The 25,911-nt window shown below is 45.4% G+C and overlaps 1 protein-coding gene across 1 annotated transcript in view; it reads left to right on the top strand.

Moving 5' to 3' along the window:
* LOC138516956 (uncharacterized) overlaps window positions 1-18,774 on the top strand; it is an 87,210-nt gene extending 68,436 nt beyond the window's left edge. Inside the window, exon 4 of the mRNA XM_069632432.1 lies at window positions 17,277-18,774. Within this exon, the coding sequence (XP_069488533.1) occupies window positions 17,277-18,602 (1,326 nt within the window). The 3' untranslated portion in view covers window positions 18,603-18,774. The remainder of the gene's footprint in view (window positions 1-17,276) is intronic.
* The last annotated feature ends 7,137 nt before the right edge of the window (window positions 18,775-25,911 follow it).

The raw sequence follows: 25,911 nt of genomic DNA, 5'->3' as shown, positions 1-25,911 counted from the left end.
CTTTTCCGCAGCGTTCGTTACAGTGATGAGGAACCGATTGTGGCGGAAACTAAATGATTGGAATATACCACAGTGATTGCTGAAGATGCTACTGTTACTCTATTCGGACACATATGTGCGTCCGAGGCTAAATGCTAGAGGGAAATTGTCAAATTTGCTAGCAACAAGCAGTGGGGTAAAACAAGCGTGTATAGTTGCGGCCACGCTCTTTAATCTTTATTTAGCCGATATGCAAGATGAGTTTGCAAATACCAATGCCAATCCAGTTAAAATGAGTTCAGTGGTGCTGGGATGGCTGGCATACGCAGACGATCTGCTGATTCTTGATTACACAGTGACCGGACTACAGCGAATGCTGGATACATTAGCGCAAAATTCTACAACAAGTGGCCTATCTATAAATATTGAAAAAAGTAAAACCATGATCTTCACTGTGTCAACGAAACCCAAGAAATGTGTGTGGACGTTAAATAACTTACCATTAGAACAAGTTACACAGTACAAATATTTGGGTGTAGTGATAGATGAGAAACTAAATCGGGAATCTCATTGACTAGCACTAAAAACAGGGTCTTTAGTATCGGTTAATGCCTTGAGCGTGTACATTGGGAGGAAATGCGGATACTCTGTGTCCTCTATTCTTACAATATACTGCAAAACTGTTACATGCAGTTGTTATATGGGGACATAAATATGGCACGCTCTTAATCTCTTTTGAAGCCAAGATGCGAAATTTAATGTGGCTGCCACAAAGTGTATCGATAGAATATCTATATCTTGAATTTGAGATGAAAAGTGTAATGTCGTCATACGAGTCAAAGTGTCATGTTTTTTAACAGCTTTGTAAACAGTCTCCTGATACTATACTCCCTACGTCCAGGCGTTTCTGAGCTTAGAAGGTAGCTTACGCATTGGAACGATGGGAGTTCTCAAAGCAATCAATGCAAAATGGCTTAAGGGGGACATACCAACCATACAAGTAAAGCGGGATTGAAATACTGGCTAAAAGTAAAACTGCAAGAAATTAGCTATGGGCAGAATCTGATTAATCTAGCTACTAAAGCTCATAGTGCCCAGTATTGCCAAATAAGGATTGCAAGGATAAAAGTACCTAAATACATCACTGCATACCTGAATGTTACTACATTCCGTACCTACCGGATGATGAAGTTTAATAACTAAGAAGCGCTTGAGACAAAAGGTGGTATGTGGGGTTTGAGATATGAAGAAAGGCAATGCAGACTGTGTGGAAGCAAGGTGATAGAGTCTCTATACCATTTAATAGTAGAGTGTGAAAGCCTAAGTAACCTGCCAGAGAAATATTTAAAATGTTATAGTAACAGGATTGACTTGCAAGTGACAAATGATATCTGGCAGAATTTTATGGTGGGTGATGACATTAATTTAATTTATTATATAACATCCTTTTATAAAAAGATTGTTGAAATTTTAAGATGTCTGGTATATGTTTTATGTACAAAAGTACTTTTCAGAGTAATCAGATAATGTTTTTAGACACTTTTTTATAATGTTAACATGCTGTCTTGTGTTGTATGTATATACAAAGCCATTTGGCTAAAAGTATATTATTATGAAATAATAATTTTCCCACTGACCGTGGGGAATTATTGCACAGGCTGCAGAGCACATCCCAGTTGGTGATATTGAGAGAGGCATTTTTACACATCATTAACGATGGCAAGGAGGTGGCATGCCAAGCACTGCAGGCGGATCTGGACACTGCAGATTGCATAGACTGTGCAATGGGAACGTCCACAGTACTGCAGAGTTCGGCTTACCTCCACAGTTCTGGGTTCTCACCAAATGTCCAGGCTAAACTTCTGGACATACCATTTGATGGTGAGCAGCTGTTCAGCCTGAAAGCTGATGAGTGTCTGGAGAAGTTCAAAGACTCCAAGTTAGCTGCCAATTCACTGGTTCTAGCTGTGCAGCAACTAGGCAAGCAGTCATTCGGCATCTCTTCGGGGGGTAGAAATTACAGACAGTATGTCCCATTTGGAAAGAAATCACAGCTTTCGTAAACCAGGCAAGGACAGTGTTGTTTCTCACATCCCGGATGGGGCAGAGGGGCCTCTAAACCCATCCGGGCTAGAGTGCGGCAGCAGCGGTATGACCCACAAAGCCGCTTTGAGTTCTCCCAACATGTTTCTCCAGTTGTAGGGAGAATCTCTGAGCATTGGGACAGGTGGAAGGATATAACCTCTGACGCCTGGGCCTTGCAGCTTGTTGAATGAGAGTACTATCTACCATTCCTAAGAAACCCACCAGACCGATTCCTTGCCCATGCTCCAATTCAACCTAAACAGAAGCTCCAGGAGGAACCAAGGGCCCTGTCATTGAAGGGTGCAGTTGAAGAGGTGCCGCCTGAGCAGAGAGGATCGGGCAGGTACTCTTGTTACTTTCTGGTACCCAAGAAAGGATGAGGACTCTGTCCCATCCTGGATCTCAAGGCCTTAAACAAGTTTGTGAGGAAGGACAAATTCAGGATGGTGGCGTTGAAAGAAATGTTCCAGGCTCTATAACTCTGGGACTGGTTGGTGTCACTCGACCTTCAGGACACTTATTTTCATGTGCCAATTCATCAGAAGCGCAGAAGGTTCCTGAGATTTTAAATCTGGGACCGCCACTGTTACGCTCACCTGGCTCCCACAGGGGCGTCGGTCGGACCCGGACTGCTGCGGCCTCCACCCACGTGATGCGTAGTGCAGCAATGACTGACTGGATCTGCCCTCCAATTCTTGTCTGCTTGACCTGTACAAATATTCTCCTACAAGTGGAGAGATGGATTTAGCCACTTGTGTATTCAAGTGATAGCACCCCACTGTCCTCCCCTCTAATCACCTCTGAAGTGCCCTCTCAGCAATCTCACCTTATATTCTTGAAGGATGAGCCCTCCATCCTGCGAAGTACGCAGGGGCGCGTTGATGACCAGTTACTTCACTGGCCTGAAGATATTAGAAGAGTTGTAGATGAATCCTGACTCCAAATGGTCCTGGCGAAGAGCTGTAAGTATATAGTTTGTAAGAGTTCAAAATGTCTGGAATTCACTCCTGTCCAATTCCTCTTTTATCTTGCAGCTTTGACCCAATAAGAAGATTGACAGCTGAAAGCGCTCCGGTAAATGTCTGCATTACCCAACAGTGACCGGTAAATAATGCCAAGGGTTAAACTTGCTGCTTTCTCCTTTTCTCCCTCCGGCGGTAAAATCAGGTAAGCATATGGCGGCTAAAGAGATTGTCTCTTCTGTTCTCTCTGCTCACCTTGTTGTTTCTTGTCCACCTTAGGTGCCGGAATTCGGCGATGGAAAGATGGAGACAGTACCGGATCGAAGAGATGCTGCGTGGAACGGTGAGTATGGCGCGGCGCTGCTGCTGGCGATGCGACGCGTTTAAAACAAAGTCTTTCCTCAGGTTTGAAGATGCGATGAATCCGGGATCAGGTAAGAAATCAGGTAATACTCTTGTTCTAACCTTTGCTTCTTTCCTTCTTTCTAGGTGCTCCAGGTTCGAGGCGGGCGTGGCCAGGACTGAACCCAGACAGCCCCTAGCAGGGTTTGCTGGGTTTTCTCAAGGCAACATGATGCCTGCTCCCGGGGCTGATGGACGTGGTCTGGATGCGGGGGTATGCATCATGACAGTTACTACCAGTTTAAGGTGCACCTCTCTGGCTTAAACTCTTTGCCCAGGATTTGCACCAAGCTGATGGCAGTGGTGGCGGCACACCACAGAAGCTCTGGTGTCCACATATCCCGTTCCTTGGTGACTGGTTCATCTGAGGAAAGCCTCCAGAGCAGGTATCGAGACAGCTGGAGGCATCCTGCACTCTGCTTCACGGGTTGGGCTTGTCCCTACGTTTCCAGACCTCCCATGTCATGCTAACACAAAAGCTCCAATTTCATCATAGCAGTCCTGGACACACAAATTGGGAATGCTTCCCACCCTCCCCCGAAGAAAACAGTTTCAGGCAAATGGTTGAGCAGTTTCAAAGCCATGAGTGTCTACCAGCAGCTTCCTTCCTCTGCCTTTTTTAAGTCTCATGGCTTTCCTGCATTCTTCTAGTGCCAGAGGCCAGTCTGCACATACAATCTCTGCAGTAGCTGTTGAGGGGTCGGTGGTCCCAGTACTTTGAGGCCATGAAGGACATTCTCATGATGTCGAGGTCGGTGTCTAATGGCCGCTGGTGGTGGGCCACCAGAGAGAACATGATTGGGAGGGAACACTTTTGGCCTCTGCGGCCCCATGCCCAGGTGTTCATGCAATGCGTCCATGAAGGGCTGGGGCGCTCACTGTGGGGATCTGCAGGTGAGTGGGCTTTGATCCCCAGTGGAATGTCTTACCCTACACCCCAACAAGAACCAGTGACATAGCCCCATCAGAGAAGAGGTAACGGGAGACCTGGTATGGGATTGGGAAAGGCTGACGAATGTAAAGAAGGCATCAGGGGTAATCTCCCTCCTCTCAGTCTTTGAGCCAGAAATACTGAATAGGAAGAAGACATTGGGAGTAATCTCCCTCATCAAAAAAGTGTCAAATGGAAAGAAAACCTTAGGTGTAATCTCCTTTGTGTCTAGATTTATGATATGAGCTGATATGACATTTTATTTACATCGCGCCCATACCCAAGTGTTTCAGAGCACGAAGTTGTGACAAAAGTACCAAGTGATTAGATTTCATCACACGTGATCTTCATTTCAGTTGTTGTGTCAAAGAGACTAAAAGAGAAGTACATATCAGGAGTAGACTCCCTCCCTCAACACTCTATCCTTCATAAGGACAGTAAGGTTAGATCGTGCCACGGGAACAGTCCCCTTTGTCAAAGTGTTAGAAAGAACCAAGGACACTACAGGATCTGTTCTCCTTGTTGTCACTGACAAGACGGTAAAGAAAGTCAAAGAATAACTGTGTATTGGAAACAAAAGGAGTGTATGACCTTTAAGCAAGCCCTGAGGGAAGCCTGGGACGAATTGCTAAGGTTGATTAAAAACTGTTGCATGAGGTTATCCAAAGATGGCCAACAGCTGACCCAACTGAACAAGGAGAAGGGTGTCATTCTCCTGGTATGCTCTACAAGTGCAGAAGTTGAACTATTACCAAAGACTAAAAGAAATATGCCAATAGGGCTTATCCCATTGAACCAGAAGTAGAGTTGTTATCCTGGAACTATTTATGTTAGTGTCTTTTGTTAGTGGTAGGGCTAGAGTAGGCTAGTTTGGACAGAGGACGGAAACCTTGAGTTTGACGAGAACTCAAGTTATTCTTTAGTTAGGTAGGGAACAACCTTTAGGGACTGGAAAAAAATTGGTCTTTTCATTGTTTAAATAAAGATTATATTGAAAATGCCATCCCTTTCTCTGACTCCTTACTCCAGCACACCACAAAACCTGCATGCACACAAAAACAAGCATTTAGCCACCCAGTGCATGGAATACACTACCTCTCCATATGCGCACTGCATCCTCCATCACCACTTTCAGAAAGAGCCTCAAAACATACCCGTTTCCCCACATGTACCCCGACCCTCCTACACAGCTATCCTGATCTTATCCTTTCCTGAAAACATTTTGTAACTTTATTTTTTCAACTTAGAGACCCTCTATGTAGGGCCAGTGCTAAACAAAATTCATATACACACAACAAAGTAGGCCAGAGAGTTTACACCGTCTTGGCTCACTTTCATCTGTCACTCATACCCATGGTGACATCTTCGATCATGTGACCAAATTCAAATTGTAGCTCCTGCAACAACAGTTGCAGACGTTATAAAAAATAAATATCTGTTGAGATTCTTGCATCTAAAGGAAGACAAAGGAGATTTTTCAAAATAGGCGTCATCTCGTAAAACCAACTAACATCGGAAGTCAGCAGTGCGGCCACTGTGTCAAACCACGGGAATTCGTCCCTACCCCATGAGGATATGGAGTTCAGCCCGCTCTGCAACACCCTCCCTAGCGGTCGAGGCAAGTGGGACCTCTCCAGGACCAGGAGAGACTCTCCTTTAGGAGACAAAGACTCCCGTTCCTGTGAGGAACTCCCTAAAAAACCCATCTTTAAAACCATCCATTAAAGAAGTATATGAGGAAAATACCTGTATGTGTTTTTGTCAACACGAAACTGTGATTAGTCTTTTAAAGGAAAAAACACCTTTCACTGGAACAATGAAGAGGACTCATGGAGGAAGAGAGAAGCTGGAAAAAACAGAGAAGGACTGCGCTGTGGAAGTCACACGGCTACGTAATTCATGAGCGGGAAGGAGAGTGGCGACGGAGAGAGAAAGCCTGTGAGTTACGAATTAGCTTGCTCGCTAATCTGGAGAAGAAGCTGGACTTGCAGCGTCCTGTAGCTGCGAGAGGGCAAGCAGCAGAAGTAGACGCACAGCAGTAGACGTGCAGCGTCTTGGAGCCGAAAAGGAGAGAGAAACCAAATTGGATGCAGGGCGTCCCAAGAGAGAGGAAATAGATGTGGATGCAGAGGAGCAGAGAGCACCCACGTCGGATGCAGGGAATCCCAGAAGAGCGTGGTGGCATGGCCACAACAGACTCGTGTGGACCTGGGGTCCATTTAACAACCCCAGTACCACATTGCTACAACAAACGCTGAACTTACTGATAGTTGAACTACTGAAGAGCCAGCTTGTGCTACAGCATGAAGGAAATGAACAAGAACGAACTTGAGAGGCCAACCAGACAAACCAGAGAGAAGAGCTCATATGAATCACAACCCGGTGACGTTATGCCTAACATCTGCAGATAACTGGCAAAATGGGAGACCCGGGAGGGAGAAGAAAAATCATTCTTGAAATGCTCCTACTCATCCCAGTCAAGATAAAACATTCATTATCATCGTCATCCTCATAATGTTTATTTTAGAGATGTACAAAACATTCCATAAAAACATACAAAAGAAAAGATTACAATAAAATACCTATCAGTGCAAATAACAGAAATAGAATATTTAAAAGGCATATAATTCATCATACCATAAAATGTTTAAAAACCATACATATCCCCATATCATGACATACTCCTAAGCTAACGCTTTCTGATGTAAAGTGTTGATTTTAAATAGTTTAAGAGAGACCATCTGACAAGTGGAGATTCAACCAATAATAAGAAGGGCAAGGCAGGCCAATCTTGAACAAAACCCAATTCACGAAGCAAGGGGCGTAACACAGAGCATCTCCCCCATATGAAGGACATAAAAATAGCAAATGGCCAAGACCCTCAAATAGGGTATCACATAGAGGACAAGAGTGATTGGCAACTTCCGCAGACAATGCTGCCACCACCACCTGTAACACAACACAATCAAAACGTGCCCTTGTTATGAGGACTCTCTCCGCTGGGGACTCAGTCCACAGTAAATACTTCTGTATACCACGAGACATTAAATGAAATGATGAAATGATTTTTTATTTATATTGCGCTCATACACAAGTGTCTCAGAGCGTCACCGGGCAAAGGGAGGGGAACGGGGGAGAACAAAAACAACAATCTTACTAGGTCCAGTGACATTGAGAATGCGCAAGTGCATGGGAAGGGGAAAAGTGCATGGAAGAGGGGAGAGGTGGAAAGAGCGGAACAGAGGAGAGAACAGAATAAATAAATAAGTAAAATAAATAACTAAATAAATAAAGGTGGTAGTGCAGCCAGCAAGTGGCACGTGCTAGGTTAAGCAGATAGGGTATATCTGATAAGTGCAGAAGAGAAGTGGGTGGGCGACTGTATGGTTACAGATACAGAACCCAGTGCAAGGGGTGGCTTGGAGCAGTGCAGGAGGGTGGCAGGGTGAGCTGGTACCTGGGCCCGAAAGACGGAGGGTGGCCAGGTGCAGGGTGCCGAGAGAGAAAACATATCAGCAGGGGAGAAGAGTGGCAAAGGCAGAAGCGAAGAGGAAGGTCTTGAGGTGCAACCGGAACCTGAGATGGTTCTCCTCAAGTTTCAAGGTGGCAGGGAGCTTGTTCCAAAGGGAGGCTCCAGCCGAAGACCGAGATCTACCCCGAGCTCGTTTTTTGGAAAAACAACTGTCCTTGAGGGATTTGGAAGTAGAGGAGGGAAGGGCTCGAGAAGGGCTCGAGAAGAGAGGTATTTACCGATGGATAGTTGAAGGTTTTTTGGACCCAGGCCCCCGGAAAGCATTGTGGATAATGCAGAGGGTTTTGAATTTAATCCTTTCATCCACTGGGAGGCAATGAAGGGATTTCAGAGCTGGAGAGATATGACTCCAGGGCTTGCAGCCAAGGACAAGTCTTGCTGTCAGAGATGTGTGAGGAGATGGAAAGTGTGGAGTCAAAGATGACCCCAAGGTTCTTGGCTTTGCAAGGAAGGGGAGGAGGAGGGCCAAGGGAGGCTGGCCAGAGAGTGAGGGGAAAGGATGGTGAATGTATACCAGTGAGGAGGATCTCCGTATTGTTGGGGTTTAGACAAAGATCGTTGGCGGCACACCAATTTTGAATGGTGATTAGGCAATCATAGATGAGGGAAGGAGAGGAGGTGGCTGAAGGAAGCCTGAAAATGAGTTGGGTGTCATCAGCATAGCACTTGAAATTAGAGCAACAAATAGAATTGCAGTAGGCGAGCGTTGCCAGGTATTGGTTGAAATTGACAGGGCGAGAGGTTAGACCCCTGGGGGACCCCATAGGTAGAAAGGGAGATAGAAGATACGACGGACCCAAGTTGTACCCGGGTGGGTCGATCAGAGAGGAACAAGGTCAGCAAGGCCAGAGCCTGATCAGTGATACCCAGGTTGTCTCAGAGACTGTTGAGCATGGTGGTATGGTTGACCGTGTCGAAGGAGAGGAGAGATCAAATAGGATGAGGACAGAGGGAATGTTAGAGTCAAGGTTGAAGAGCAGATCTTCACGGATGTTCAGGAGAGCAGTTTCCGTGCTTCTGGCAGCTCTGAAGCCAGATTGGTGATCATGGAGAAAACCAACAGAATTGGAAAGAAGGTTAAACTGAGAGATGGCCAGCTTTTCCAGGAGTTTACCCAAAAACGGAGTAATGGAAATTGTGCGATAGTTAGCTGGACAAGAATGATCGGCTGTGGGTAACTTAGGGAGAGGATGCACAAGGGAGTGCTTCAGAGGGGAAGGGAAAGATCCGGAGGCAAAGTAGAGGTTGCAGAAATCGGCAAGGGCTGGCGCAAGGGTATCAATGTGGTCCTTAATGGTTTTAGAGGAACAGGGATGGACCTGTTTGGATGAGGCTTTCATATATCAGACTTGTCTAGCGACCTCATTAAGGGAGAAAAGAGGAAACTAGGAGAAAGAGGGTGAGGGGATAGCTGAAGGAGGGTCAGCAGGCACAGAAGGAGGGGGAGAATAGGGGGAGCGGAGGAGAGGGTGGACAAGCTGTCCTGGGTTTTAGAGACAAAGTGAGAGCCTAAGGCATTGCAAAGAACCTGGGAGGCAAGAGAAGGGGTGGAGACTGCAGCAGGCTTGGCCAGCTCCACTGCAGCAGGGTGAGCTAGCTGATGGTCTAATGATGGTCATTAGCCCTCTGCCCTTAGGTTTTAACATCTCGATGTTTTCTCTCATTGACCAAAAGTGATCGTAGAAGCGGCTGGTCAGCAGTCTTACATCGCCTCGAGATATAACATTGGGAGGCAGATACATATATATAATGTTGAGTTCTGTCAGTTGTTTCTGACACAACCGCGGAACCTTTCCACAAGTGTCTTTAGCAATCAATTGATTGATCAGGTCATGGGTAAAGACTGCTATATTATTGCCCCATAGCCTGAGCCAGTGAAGGGACAGGCTGCAGAGAGATCACATCCCCAATTCATTTGCAACCCAGTTCTAAGTGTAGACCAAATGTCGGAACTGAGGATGGGAAGGCCGGAATTCCTTTGAAGAAATGATTCTCCACTGCTTTGATAGAATTAACATTGGGGTATGCCCACAGCTCCATCCCGAATCTTGCAACAGAGGCCGCTTTACAATTATACAATTTTAACAGCAAGTCGATTGGTTTAGCTGTAAACATGCCCATTGACTTGATGACATCTCCCATTACCTGCTTAAAACGAACAGCCTGTTTGCTCACATGTGGATTCGGGCCAAAGTTAGACAAGAACCTGACCCCCAAATAGTTAAAATTATCGACTCTAGGGATCACAGCAGCCTTGCAATAAATTGCCCAAAATTTCTCAGTGCACCTCCATTTACAGCAGGCCATCACAGCTGACTTCTCAGCATTAACCAAGCTGTCCGCAAAATATACATAATCATAGATGAGCCTCTGTAGAGCTATTGGGGTACTCGCCATTAGAGCGGTGTCATCCGCATAAACCAAAATCGGCAGAAGCCGGCAACCCATGCTGGGAACATTGAGTGAAGATCTCAATAAGCGGTCGTACAGACCATTAATATACAGACAGAAGAGTAGGGGTGCCAGGAAACAGCCCTGACATACCCCTAACACCACTTAAAAGGAAGCCGTGCATCTCCCATTAGCACCACTCCTAAAATAAGCCTGTGTCGAGACATGCAGTCTGGCCAAGAGACTCACCAAAGCTGGGGGATAATTCATGGATCCGAGCACAGCCTATACCCTGACTTGATTTACCTTGTCAAAAGCTGTACTCTGATTCATGAATGCCAAATAAAGGGGCTGCTCTCTTATGTAAATGGAATGAGCAATCACCATGTACAGATTGAGACTGCTCGCCTGTACCCAGGCCCGGTCAGAATCCAAGCGGCACCAATGAAAGAACCCCACTGCCCACAACCCAGTCCTCTAGCCTTGCAAGAATTGCATGGCCAGAGAGAGTCTACTGATTATATGGGTCTATATGAGGCAGGAGCTTCCCGTGGCCCCTTTTTGTATATAGGCTGGATGGTGGCACGAGACCAGGATGGGGGTGCCACACTCCTAGCAAAGATTGCATTAAGCACGTAGGTCAGAACGGGGCCCACAGTTCCGGAACCATAGCAAAAGGATCAGCCAAAACATTGTCAGGTCTAGGTGCACAGTTGCAGCTCTGATAACCGATGGCTTTGGTTATTTCAACCACTGTAAAAACAATCCTTGCAACAATGCCCCCTTCCACCAGGTTGTCCATGCTGTCCAGAGTCACTGGGCTATAAATCACTCCCCCTCGGTCTACACTATATAAAGATAAGAAATGGTCCAACCAAGCCTTGGCTGATACATTTGCGACCAAGTCCTTCTGATTAAATTCATAAAATGGGCTGAGATTCGTAATTTCCCAGAAAAGATTTGAGTCCTTATCCTGAGAAGCTCTAACCCACGTATCCCAAGCCTCATCTTCGATAGCCCCGAGATTGAATAGCCTTTCTCAGCAGTTCCTCCCTCCTATCATGGTTCCACCTGAGCCTTCGTCGTCCAGAAGCGTTCAAAGATACCTCCAGCAGATAGACCAGCCCAGGTGAAACATCCCTATTACCCAGTCCCATGATGAGCCTGATAGGAAAGTGGTCACTACAGATATTATCCAACACTTTAAACCCCATCAGTTTGCCCCAAAATGTAACTGGGACACAGAAATAATCAATCGAGGAGCTACCCAATGCAGAACAGAAAGTTAACCTGCCTAGGATATTGGCACAGAATCGACAATTTACGGTACGCATCCCCCAGTCATAAATATAATGCCATAACTTCTGCCCTTCTGCGCATAGTCTAGAATCCATCATAATTGGGAATGGAATCCCTGCCACCACATCCTCCATATCATCATATATCATATTTTCCGGCCCTTCACCCAACGTCGCATTAAAGTCTCCCAGTTGCACCACACACACATTCTCCAAAGTTGTCTGGTGGATGTAGTCCTCTAACACTAAGGCGAGGACATGTAAACAGTTCTTCTTGTGTTGGCTATGCAGACTATTCTACGCCTTAACGGCCAATATGTCATATGTGCCAGGTGTAAAGATTCTAACCACCAGAATAGAGGAAGATGGGGCCTTCAGTACCAACAGCTTGCTCTCCAAGTTGGATTTAACCAGAGTGCACAAACCTCCATAATTCCGCCCCCTCTTATTTCTTTGAGCCAATTCTACATAAGAAACATAATCATCCACATTGATTTCGTCCTGAGGCCACGTCTCCTGCAGGAGAATGATGTCCATCTCTTAGGATAGGGACTCTGTCTCTAGGCATGCTAGCCTAGTTTTAACCCCTGCCACATTCCATGACAGAAATTACATCTGCTCCACTTGTGAGGTTACATTAGTGGAATCCGGGGCGATACCTATGGGGACCCAATGGGTATAACTGGAACTTGGACCTGGCTGTGAAAGTCATTCAATGTCATCCATTTCACTATGACCAGCAAACCGATTTGTTGATAACACTAAATTATGTCCTTTGATCACTCTACCTCTGATACCCCCAGCCCCAGGGAACTCAGAACAACTGCAGGAATGGCAATCGAACATGCCTCAGACAACTGAGTAGGATGTGTTAAATTGAACCCCTCTTGTTCAATGACAATCATTCTTGGAAGGCTTATACTCGTCCCAGTCAAGATTAGATATTTTCTGGTACTTGTGAATCTGCTTAGAATCACATGCTGAGCATATAGTCTGACATCTAGTGGTAATTGGAGTATTGCATCTTTTTTTCAAAGATCCAAAAGATACGTCGCCATAAGAGTGACTGTAACACTATCCCTAACATGACATCAAGTGCACCGAAGATCCTTCACGTGTCGAGATCCCCCAGATTGTGTTTTTCTGCCATTTTGATTGGTCGCTTTATGCAGAGTTTGTGATACGAGAAATTATTGCTGTTTGTCATCTTTAACGTGTTCAAATATGGACATCTTCAATGACTGTTCAACAAACCTCTTCGACGACTGTTCCGGATTTGCCGTCCTGCAAACTGTGCGACTGTTGTCAGCCTTGGCGATCGGGCTTCGGCCTTAGTCAGGAGAGTGGGGACTCGATTTCTGTAGACACTTCTCTTAGAAGAATGTCATTTTTTTCCTTTCTCCTTTTCTTTTCCCATCTGGCTGCTTTTGCACTCTTAACATGGAGAGAACTCCTTTTTATATTGTGTCCTTCCTGCAACAGGATGTTTCTGTGGAAAGACAGTTGCAAGGAGTGCAACAGTTGTTTACTTGTGACCACGAAGAGCGGCGCTGCAAAGCCTGTACATTTTTATTTAAGTCTAAGATGCTCAAGGAAGGCATGCAAGGTGGTGCGCAGCCTACGCAATGCAGGCCGGGAGTCACACTTCCGCTAGCGCAATTACCTCGATGGGGATTAGTCAGGCAGCCATGGCTCAATTTTGGAGTCAGAAGACGTTATTGTGGAGTCGGCTGACTCATGCATTGCTGGTCTCCAGCCCTACTAAGCATGCTGTCGACAGTGCAATGGTGAAATAAAACCCTGTCAACAAGTGCACACATTTTCTTCCAAAGGCCAAGCACACAACCCTTGTGCCTCCTTTGACGGATTTATTGAAAAAGCCTTTGGGACCCGTAGGCCTGTCAAATGTTTCGGCTGAGCTTATTGAACATGAGCGTTCCGGGGCTGCTGCACCTCAGCAGATGCATTTGGACCATGGTACCAAGCCATTGGTTTTCCAAGGTGCCCTCCCTAAAATCTCAATGAATTTTCTGATGCGTCGGAACTCACTTCTTTGATAAAAACACACGCCAAACACAGAGAGGAGCATTCCAATGCATCGCCTCATGGTTCTGGGCCCGCAAACTCCCTTCTCTGCCTTCTGGGTATTCCCATGTTGCCCCTTCATTGTCCCAGGTCCTACAACAGCCTGCAGATCTTGCTCCTTCTGGTTCAGCTCTCCCTCTTCCAGAAGCTGCTGCTTCATCTGCCTGGACTAGAGAAAGGTTTGAAATCTGTATGAATAAGGATTCAGAATGTATTGACTTTTCAGATACATTTTATAATGTTCTTAATAGATCTCGTCCCCTTGATAAAGGCCCTAGACCCTTGAAGTCTACTAGGCTTCACTCTTCTGAGGCTCGCCATTCTTCTGCTAGGCAGAGAATACCTGATCCTTCTGCAAACTTTTTCCAAGATGATCAGTATAATCCGGACAATGACCTCTACTATATCCCAGATCGGGACAATGGCTCTCAAGACCTGGTTTCTAACGACCCAGATGCTTGGCCCCACAGAGGACCCTGGAAATTGGCCCACTACACCTGCTCATGACGCAGAGTCAGATATTTTCCAGATATGTGGGGTAAAGAACAGTGACTTTTGGGCAATAAGGCTGTTTTTGATCATTGCTATATGATATGGCATTTATAACGCGCCTATACACAAGTGTTTCAAGGCGCGACGTGACAAGGGAGGGGGCACAGAGGGAAGACAGACCACGATCCTTCTAGGCCAGGTGTCATACAGATCACGCAAGTGCAAGAGGAGGGGGTAGGGAAAAGTGAAGGAGGGGATAGGGATAGTGCAGATAAATAGAATAAATAACAGAAGTAAACGTGCGGCCAGCTGGTGGCAAGTGCAAGGGGAAGTGCAGACATCAGGAGTCAGTGCTGGTAGGGGGACTGTAGGGATACAGAAACAGTCCCAAGTGCGGGGGTTGCCAAGGAGGCAGTGCAGGGGTGCAACTGGTGGGGGATGGGACCTGGGCCCAAGATCAGAAGATGGCCAGGTAACCAGTGCAGTTTCAGACAGGAGTTCAACAGGGGAGAGGTGGAGTGAAAGCAGCAGCGAAGAGCAAGGTTTTGAGGTGCTTCCGGAACCGGAGGTGGTTCTCCTCAAGTTTTAGGGAGACAGAGACACAGCATGGGCAGTGTATCTCTGCCTGATTTGGGGTCACCGGTATTATGTCAAACAAGATAAATTAGGTGAACACAATCCTGTAATTAATTGAAATACTTATAATTCGAATTTTAAGGTTTTAAGGTAGTCCTTACCGAACCATGTTTCTCTTTTTATGTTTTTCTTTATTCATTTTTGTTTTTGTTTTTCTTTATCAATTTGTATTTGTCAGGATTAATGTTTCACTGCCTTCCCCGATTCATTTTACTCTATGATGGCATTGCCCTGTTTCATAATTTCAAACTTTCTCATTGGACGTTTGTTGCGCATGTTGTTCATTTATGACATTGGGTTTGTCTGTATTACACTACTATTGCATGTATGCTTACTAGCAAACACTAGATCTAATAGAATTACATCAATGGAAATAATAGATTTATTAGGGAGCTATGGCATGAAATACATGTTGGCTCAAGAGACTAACGGCTTCATTACAAGTATGGTGTTAAGTGGTCAAATTGGTGTTAAATCCGTTACAGCCAATTTTACCACTACACCAAATTTTCTGGAAGTAAATCCTCCCACTCAATGCCAATAAATTGCCAGAATCGGAGGAATTACTTCAGTAGAAAGTCTGCCGCAATAATTCTGCCAAAAAGCTCCTTAGGCCAATGGACTTAAAAATAAATGGGGACTTACACAGCCACGTGTAATCGGCAATAATTCAGCCGGACCAAGTGGCGGTAACAGTAATCTAGTTAGGCGTTATTCGGGCAGATTTACCACCGGGATACCACCCAACTCGTAATGAGACCCTAGGAATAAATCAGAGGGATTGAATTTAAAGATTTATTGGGTCTTATCATTGATCAATATGAGGTTAATTACAGGATTGTCTGAATTTGCAGGTGGAGCGCTGATTGAAACCTAGTCTCCAGTATGTTTGGGGGACGACCATTTTTCTAGTTTTCTCAGCGACACTAGACACTAGGGACTGCTAGATACTAGCACATAGATAGGGTTTGGTTCCCTGCTGTTTCTGTTTTAAACAGTGCACGGACATCAGTATTGGAATGCTTATACTGGCATCGGACAAGATAAGAAAAGTCTAATTAAAGATGAAAGATATAACGGAAAAGAAAAATCTGAAGATAAAGTTAAATCAGAAAATAAACGTAAAGATACATTTCAGAGAGAAACCAAAGGCTGTCAACAATATACTAAAGACCAGAGAGCCAGAGGGGAGAGTCCTAAGTATTGGACAATTTTTATCTTGGAAAGAGAGGAGAACAACCGTAAGTAAAATAGTTTAAGAGAAAAGCAAGAAAGGAACAGAAAATATAAAGAAGTCAAATAACTCTATAAATGAAATCTATTACCTGATAAAAAGAGTCGCCAGAAAGTACTTGAAGATATTCTATTGAACTGAACTTTGGGAGAAAGAAGTCCTCAGGAGAAGGGAGACATTATCCTGTCTTTGGTAATTATAGTAGTGGTAGAGTCAGAAAGGGAAAGTTTGGATGACTTCACTGACGACTAACAAGCATTTTAACTAGTTTGGTTAGGTAGGGAAAGACCGGCATTTAATAATTTGTTTAATACATATGTCAGTGATATTAATAAACAGAGTCTGCATACTTCTTCTAATTCCCCACACTGCATAAAATACCACTTTCAATGGAACCAAAGTAGAATGCAGAAGTTCCAAAATTAATCTGTGATAAAATAAGGGATGGAACTAATAAACTAAAATGAGCAAGAGAGACACGTGCAATTACAGATCTCAAGGCGTACAAATGATAACTAGTGAATTTCACTACTGCATTAATGTGATGGATTAAGTCAAAATGAGAATCTAATATAAAACCTAAACATTAAGCTATAGATGTAAGTACAGCAGAGGCACCTAAAATACTAGCATCAGAGGTGCATTCGGAAATGTAGGAAAACTAGAGGAAGTTTATGTAGCAAAGTATTAAAAAGTGGGACGCCATCAAGCTTCAATATCCACTAAATAATATCACATAGACGATATAAGTCACTCTCAGGATAGATTTTAAGATATTGCTGAATATCGTCAGCGTATTGATGCATATTGATTGCATACTTAGCTCCTAACACCCCTAGTGGTTCCTATTCAAACCTGCATTTCACCTTACTGGATACTGAGACATGCACGTTTCCGAGAATCTAGCATCTGAAAAACAAATGGATGTGCTTTGCTAATTTCAGGTGGCAGAGTCTTCTTGAATTGAGTTCTGTATTTGAGTGTGACTTTTCCCCATATTGTAAACCAGTCAAGACAAAGCTTAACCATGTCACTGTAAATGTATTGCCCCAGGTCCACATGCTTGCTACAACAAGCTGTAAATTACTATAGTTTGTGGTTCTCGCCACAATATGAATAAACCTTAGTCTACGTACCTTCTTCTACTTCTGTGGTTATGATGTAGACTGTGCTTAGAGAGATGCAACTGATTGTACGTCCTTAGTTTCAAGCTGTGCTCTCAATGCTTCTTTTCTCCTTCTTCCTGCAGAATCTATCTTCCTTGGACCTGCACGGCTGCAACCGTGTGCCATCAGCTGCGCTTGTGGACCTGCTCGAAGGGCTGCCGCGTCTGACCAAGCTTGTGCTCTCTGACACCCAGTGCAACACACTGGTCCTCTCCGCTGTCTGCACGACCTGCAAGGTGCTGAGGGAACTCGACATCTCACACTGCAAGAAGGTTGTGTGGTCCTCGCTCTTTCATCTGGTGTACGATCAAACGCAGCAAGCCTTTGGCTGCTCCAAACTACGTGTGCTGGTGATGGTTGGCATAGAGCCTAGGATGCAAGTGGAGGAGTTCATTCAAGCTGTTGCGTTTGTGCTGCTTGTCCTCCCGGGCCTTGAGTACCTGGATAACAGTTGTGTTATGGAGGCCCTCTGCTTGATTCACAAGCAGGAGTTTGAGGGGATCCGGAGTCTGGATGGATTCCCTTCATTCTTGGAGATTGCAAATAATCGGAAGAGCATCCACGTTGATGATGGTGATCCTCGCATTGTCCTATCGCTGAAGCGTGTGAATGAGGTGGACGAGCACCTCCTGCCCATGTTTTCTTCTCTCTGCCAAAGAGCTGTGGAAGTGGTCATTTCTCTAAGTGACCAGCCAGTTTTAGGATGGACAAGTACATCATGGAGTCACCTGACCCACCTCACAGTCCATTGCACTGGGCACCATGGGCGGCCGTTGAGCCAAATGCTGCCAGTCTTGGGTGGCATTAGTGCACAGCTCAAACTCCTGTCATTAAACAGTTTCCTCTATGATGATGCATTCTCGTTTTGTGCCATATTGAACATGTGCCCCAATCTCCGTGTCCTTGAAATGCACCTCAACCCACCTGCCAACAGCTTGCATGCGGCCCAGGACATAGGTCAACAGGACCCTGAGGCCGAACCCTTTAATGCTGACCTTCGACTGATTCAGCAAGACTTTACCCATCTGAGACGGCTCAGCGTACTCCTGTCAAATGCTACTGGCCCTTTACCGCTACAGCACACGGTCATGCTTGGAGCAACGCTTTCTGCTCTGCTCAGGAGATCCCCCAAATTAGAGAATGTATCCCTGCTCTGCCTGCCCTGTTCTTTAGATCGAGTATTTCAGTCCGTTCTTGAGCCGCCGACGTCTGCCTTGATGAGGCTAAGGGAGCTCTCTCTGTGTCAGAGCCGCGTGTCTAGAAGTACAGTCCATTCCCTCCTGAACGCCACAAATCATCTTAGCTCCCTTAACCTATCACTTTGCCCAGATATCCACCGTAAGGACTATGATGTGTTCTTAAAAACCGTACAGAAAAGAAGGTATGACCTGAACATCTCCTGGCAGTAGGGTCTGCTGCGTCATCCCCTACTGGAGTGTTTTCCGTCATTGGAATGATTGCAGGGTGAAAGGTTTACGCGGTTTTAAGTTTGGGAAATTTACCAAATGTGAAGTCATTCAGGATAATTCTGCATGGTGAAGGCTAAAATAATGTTAAATGTAAAGTTATTTAAAAAACATGTATTTATCATTTATTTTGATCTGTTAATATGTTCATGTTTAAAAAAAAAAACATTTTCTTGTGCATGCAGTATAGAAAATAACCAGTCGGATTTCCTCACTTCAGAAATCCCAACAAATACTGGGTTCCATGTGCAGTGCCTTTGTTATGTTACTGGGCATTTGTATAGCACCTTTCACCATGGGTATGTTATGTTAATAAACCGCAACAGCCACCTGAAGGCATCATGGAGGTAGGAAAACCATAGGTAGCGGACAATAGACTAAAGCCTACAACTAATTTGGGACAGAAAAGTCTTCAGGGTGCAACGAAAAGACAAATGGTTATCCATTGGAGGAAGAGTGAATGGAAGAGAATTCCAAGCTTTTGCTGCAGCATCGGAGAACGCACGTCCACCCATAAGGGAATATTTTACCTGAGGAACTTGAATAATCAAGGAAAATTGAGAACAAAGTGCTCTAGAGGGGCACAGGGGAGAACCTTAGTCTGAAGATATTCTGCCCCCAGCTTGTAGAAGGTTCTATGGACTATGCACAAAGGCCTAAACCGCACACGCTTTCCGACACGCAGCCAATGCAGCTGGCATAGAATAGGGGTCATCTGAGAGCCGATTGGAGGATGAAACATCGCTCTTGCAGCCATATTATGCTGTAGTTGATCAATTAGATGAGCCGGTTGAGCAAGATAGAGCGCATTGCAATAGTCAATTCCGCTCCTTACCAGATGAGAACGGACGGGGGCATGAAATTGAGAGGGAATATAAGGTAGCACCGTACGATGGGTCCTTAGCTAGAAATGGCCATCCTGGCCGGCAGAGGCCACATGATCGGACATTGACAGTGAGGCAGAGATTTTAATACCCAAATCCTTAACTAGGATAGCAGGTAACTGGAACGGACCAGGACTAGAAGGTCAGAAGTCAGAAGTCAGGAGTCAAGAAAGATAAAGGGTGAGCAGAACCTTCAACCAGTGCCTCTGTCTTTTCACTGTTCAACTTCAGCCAGTTCTTGGGCATCCACCCACACACAGCCTCCAAGCAGCCATATTAGGCCAAGGTATCTGCGTATCATCGGCAGAGGAATAGCAACTGTGGGAATGGATGAGAACTAGGAGTGGCTGGATGTAAATGTTGAACAGAGTGTGTGACAAGGCAGAGCCTTGGGGGACTATGTAAGACAGAGGGACTGGTTTGGAAGAAAAAAGAAAAAGAAAGATAGACTGTGTACGACCAAAAAGAAAAGAGGAGAACCAGGTAAGCACCTGGTCGGATAGACCTACGGAGGACAGAGGGGCAACCAGGGTGGGGTGGTCAACAGTATCAAACTCTGCTTAGAGATCTAATAGGATCAGTGCCCCCACACCACCCTAGTCCACCAAACGAGTAAGGGTGTCTACCATAGAAACAAGAACTGATTCGGTGCCCATGCCAGGTGAAAAACCAGACTGAAACTGATCAAAAAAGAGGGAAGCTTCCAAGAAAGAACCAAGGAGAGGAGAGACCAAAGATTCGAACAGCTTCATAAAGAAGGAGAGAAGTGATATAGGATGGAAATTAGAGAGAACCGCTGGATCCAAAGAGGGAATTTTTGAAAGCGGGATAACCAGTGCATGCTTCAGGTCATTAGGGATATGACCAGAATAAATGGAGTCATTTACTGCTACTGTGATCCGAGAGATAATTTCAGCCAAGATATCTTTAAGAGTAGAAAGAGGGATAGGATTAAGAGGCGATGCAGATTTACGCCTATTAATAGCGGACAGAATGTCCTGAGAAGAGAAAGTCGGAAAGGTGGACCAGACTGAGCAAGACTTAGTGTCTGTACAGGGTAGGCTGGACGTAGTAACACGTGAACAGGAGTTGATGATTTTACTCTGAATAATAATCTTTTCATCAAAAGAATTTGAGTAGGAATCACAAAGATCCTGCAATGGGGTAAGGCTGGAGTGAATCTTAGCAGGCAAGGAAAGATACTGAACTAGGCCAAATAGTGCGTTAGGTTGATTTATATCACTCTCAACTTTCTGACTAAAAAAGGTTCACTTAGCAGAAAGAATTTGCTTCTGATAATTAACTGTGGCTAGATGAAAAAGGACTTTGTCAGCAGACCTGTAGCCAAGTCTCCATTTCCTTTCCGCCTGCCTAAGCGAGAGCCTAAGAGATTTCAGTTTGTCAGAAAACCAAGGTTCTGATGGACGTTTTTTGTGATACAGCGCTTCAAGGGGGCAATGGAATTGGCTGCATCACTAAATGCATGGGACAGAGAAGTTGGAATACACAAGTTAACATAGCACAGTGAGTGTCAATATGGATTCCTAAATCCTGATGAAATGCAGCGTGCCCACTACGTTTCCAGGAGGGCTGTCTGGGGCCAGCTGCAGAGGAGGTCTGTCAGTGAATTGAGAATTGTACAACATGGTGATTTTACCAGATCAGGGGGAGACCCAGGAAGACAGAAATAGAAGTCACTGGGGCAAAAATAAAATTAAGGCTATTACCCAGTATGAGCTCAACACACTGTGGGTTGAACGCCCACGGGACCATAGCCCAGATTAGTTGAAAAATAGGGTGATATGTAGTGCGTGTGTGCAGCTAGGCCGATTCTTTTTACGTGGGGTATAGCTATGTTTTGAAGATTGTTGATGGGTGATGGTTGTGTATAATTGTGTGCAGCTATTCCCGAAGTTAACCATGGGGGATAGCCTTATTCTAATTGTTTCTTGGTGCAGAGGAGAGTGTCAGCATATTGGTAGGTAGGTATGTATGTATGAGTGTCTGTGCAGTTGGGAGAGGTCCCCAGTTCCTGATTACCTTCCTGTGCCTGTCGAGATAATATTTGTTCTCTAGTCTAGAGGTGTGTTGCTTTAGTTCTTCAGGAACCTCTTGGTATAGTGTGGAGTCAGTGATGTTTCATCAAGCATGGTTGTATCTCTCCAGGGTTTACCAATATCATCAATGTTGAGTTTGGCCATTTCCCAAACCTGCTGTACCAGGTAATTGGCTTCCTTATGCTTTGGAGTGTTGAGTGTTTAGGTCTAGGCATGGCGGGGGCAGCAAAGGGTGGTGGCCATTCTGGTGGTAACAGTCCCGGTGGTTTCCTAGGTCAAGTGATTGCTGATCCACAGATTTAACTTTGGCGCAGTCAGCGCAGAGACTTAGATTCAACTAGGTTGAGACAGGTGAGGAAGGCCTATATCCAACTTTGAGAGGTGGGTTTACTCCTGGTTATCTTGTCTGATTCGGTATCAATAATCCTTCTAACACGGTAGTTAGTGCGATACAGGTTCGCTTTTATTGATGGTTTATGAAAGATTCCACTTGATACAATGGTTAGTGTGTAGAACACTGTTATGGCATTTTGTGCCTTGGTGCGGTCAGCCGACACGTGTTTCAACCCATACGGGTCTTTCTCAAGGCAAGTATGTATTGCTGCGGTCCCTAGGTGGGGTTCTTGTTTTATAATGGGTGGCTGTCCTTATGGCAGTCTAGCTCCTATTGGGCTCTTCGTCTGAGTAGTGTCTGTGATGCGCATCACAGACACTACTCAGACGAAGAGCCCAATAGGAGCTAGACTGCCATAAGGACAGCCACCCATTATAAAACAAGAACCCCACCTAGGGACCGCAGCAATACATACTTGCCTTGAGAAAGACCCGTATGGGTTGAAACACGTGTCGGCTGACCGCACCAAGGCACAAAATGCCATAACAGTGTTCTACACACTAACCATTGTATCAAGTGGAATCTTTCATAAACCATCAATAAAAGCGAACCTGTATCGCACTAACTACCGTGTTAGAAGGATTATTGATACCGAATCAGACAAGATAACCAGGAGTAAAGCCACCTCTCATACGTACCAAATTGGGGTCCTGGCTAAACCCCTAAACCACTCCTGTGATCTTGCGACACCAGAACAAACCATCCAGCATATAAATGGTGCTTAGCATGGGAAGGTTCCAATCCTAGAGCCAACCAGACCCTCTATGTCCAACTTTGGCACGGCAATAGGTACACCTAGATTTAACTTTGGCACAACGAAGGACGCGCTCGGATTGAACTTTGGCACTGCTATATGAGCACCTAGGTTAAACGTTGGTGGAGTGGGGGAGAAATGGCCTAGATTCAGTGGTCCAAGTGTACGAAAAGAAGTAGTGGAACTATGTTCCCTGTTGGTCTGCCCCACTCCCCACAATCCCCATCCCTGCGCCCCCTCCCACACACAATCCAAACCCCCCAAACAAACACACCTGCAGTTTATCGGAATGTGAAGTGCAAGCTTCAACTTTTTCCTGCACTTTCTTTTTAAAAGTAAACCATTCCCGAAATAAGTATAGGAACAGTGAAATTTAAAAATAAAAAGTATGGGAGCACCGCTCCCGCCCACTTTGACCTCTGCCTAGATCTTACTTTGGCAACAGCGAAGCAAACACTCCGAAATTACTTTGGCACATCACGGGACAGCACTCTGATTTAACTTTGGCACTGCTATATAAACACCTAGACTGAACTTTAGCCGAGCAAATGGGAATAGGCTAGATCTTACTTTGGCCACAGCAAAGGAACATGCACAGATCTCACTTTAGTGCAACAATAGACTCCCTGGGTTTTAACTTTGGCACTGTAGTAGGAACTCCTCGGTGTAATAGATATGGCTAAGTGCAAGATATGGCTACTGGGACAACTTAGGGTAAATGCAAGGTATGCTTCCTAGTACAACTTGGGGTAAATGCAAGGAATGGCTAAATTCATATGTATACGGTATTCAGTTGTAAGAGTGGTGATATTTTACTAGAGTGCAGTAAGGGCTGAACTCCCTGCCCAGTCAAAACTCACCTTATCAGTCGCTGCTGGTTGACTGCAGCGGGCTTCCCAGGTGAACAAGGGCAAACACAGAGTGGAGCTGCTTAGATTGTAGCTGCCCTTTGTCTTGTGGCGCTTAGCCGGTGTATCCCTCGGCAAGGCTGCCTGGAAAGGGCCTCTGAAATGCCACTGTTCTAGTCACGGGGGAGTGCGTATTGATGAGAACAAAAAGGATGGGCAGGTGAGCAGTTGGGCGCGAGTGTCAAGATGATGGATGAAGGTTGATGGGAGAAGGCAGAGATGGTCACCAGGGCATAGGCAAGGAGACACCACTACTGCCTGAGCCAATTGCTGAGGGGTTGGGTGGGGAAAGGAAAAAAGCCAAGAAGAAGCAAAGGACTACATCACAAAGGCAGGCCACTCCTGAAGTAGACCATATAAAAAAACAGGTTGGGAGTCAAAGGAAAACACCAAATAAATCCCTCAGAAAACCAAGTACTAGCTCAAAAGATGATTGCAAAATACACACAAATCCCTCCAAATGGCACCCAAAACCAAGCTAAGGAATCAAAGAAAGGCACACACCAAGCATCAGACAGACCCCCAAGACCACTTACCATGTGGTCTCTGTGCAGGATGATTACAGATTACACTCAGGAAAGGAGAGGGAACATGGAGAGATGGCCGCCAGGACCGGGGTAATGAGACACCTGGCTGCCGGAGCCAATTGCTGAGTGGTTGGGTGCGGGGAAGGAAAAAAGTAAGAAACAAACAAAGGACTACCGCACAAAGGCTGCCCACTCCTGAAGTAGATCATCTAAAAAATTTGTTGGGAGTCCAAGGAAAACACCAAATAAATCCCTTACGAAACCAAGTACCAGTTCAGAAAAGTGATTGCAAAATACCCACAAATCCCTCCAAAAGGCACCCAAAACCAAGCTAAAAACCGATGTGAATCAAAGAAAGGCACTCACCAAGCATCATCCCAGCCACAAGACCGCTTACCACGTGGTCTCTGTCCAGGATGACTACAGATTACATTTACATATCAAGATTTTCCCACATGAAACGAGACAAATATTTTTTTGTTCGCACAAATCAAATTATTTTTAGATCAACCGTGTAATCTTTTCAGTGAAAAATATCATGAAATATGACAAAATGATTTTACAGTAAATTGCATCATATATTGTGTATTTGTGGACTGTATAGAAATGATATGCCTTTACTTTGTTTGTATACAGGTTTTATTGTGGGTAGAGCTACCCTTTAGTGTTTCAGGTGACAACTTTAGATTTAGGATACCCGGGTATACTATCCAACTTCCCCACTTGGCTAAAACTGCATGATCCTGGGAAAGTCCTGTAACCCATCTGTGTCCTTATCTGTCAACGGTGTGTGCGCTTATAAACGGAATGAACACCGGTAATAACCTTCATCCCACCTGCACTGTGCTGCTCTTTGCAAGCCTGTTCACACGTACAGCAGTGGCTCGCCCGATGGGAATTGTACTTGCAGCACAAGGTGTTGCAGTGGACCTTTGATCTGGAAAGGATGGACCTTGGGTGACTTATGGAAGCCTCCTCCGCTTTATCTACTCACTTGTGTAGGTGAACGTCGCACACCTGCTGGTGTGAATATTTTGTCTGTGACCACATGGAGGTCTCTGTTGAGACGCTTCCGCTGATGGTGACGATTCCCAGGGTCGCAGCTCTTGGTTAGGAGTAGATGCCTAGGTGGCTGTTCTGAGGGACTGCTATGCTTTTCATTGGGATTGTTAAAGTTGCTGTATGGAGAAGTAGTTGGCTGCAGGGCCATGCCTGCTTCGAGAACTATGAGGAGCCACTACTTGTGGGCCTGTTTCTCATGCGCTCCTCCGCGGTGATCGGAGCGCTGTTCTCCAGCATGGGGTCTGGCATGGATTCACATGCTCATGAATATTCCCCGTCGTCAGGCTGGGAATCCTCGGTAAAGAAAAAACCAGTATCAGTTTCGTTTCTGATCTGTCTTTCGTAGTAATAACCAATCACTGGTCTCTGCGTCATACTGACCACAGCCAATGACTGCCCTCTACCTAAGCACCGCCTCTGGCAGCCATCTTCAGATTTTTACCGCACGTTCATGTGTTGGGATCCTCGTGCTATTGCTCTCGAGCGTTAGTGCTATTTTTTCGCGCTTTTTCACAAAACTTCGATTCTTTCGGTCAAAAGAGCCTCAAGCTCCACCGATCCTACATCCGATCAACGGGGACCCGTGTCGGATTCATCTGTGCCCCTCAAGGGTGAAGATTTCGTCGAGCTACACTTCGGAGGACTCCAGAAGCTTCTCAGGCCCGG

Source organism: Ambystoma mexicanum, chromosome 6q (genome assembly GCF_040938575.1).
Source record: "Ambystoma mexicanum isolate Mex_15411 chromosome 6q, UKY_AmexF1_1, whole genome shotgun sequence".
Lineage (NCBI taxonomy): Eukaryota > Metazoa > Chordata > Amphibia > Caudata > Ambystomatidae > Ambystoma > Ambystoma mexicanum.
The sequence above is the reverse complement of the archived record's forward strand: the minus strand, read 5'-3'. Positions and strand labels throughout refer to the sequence as shown.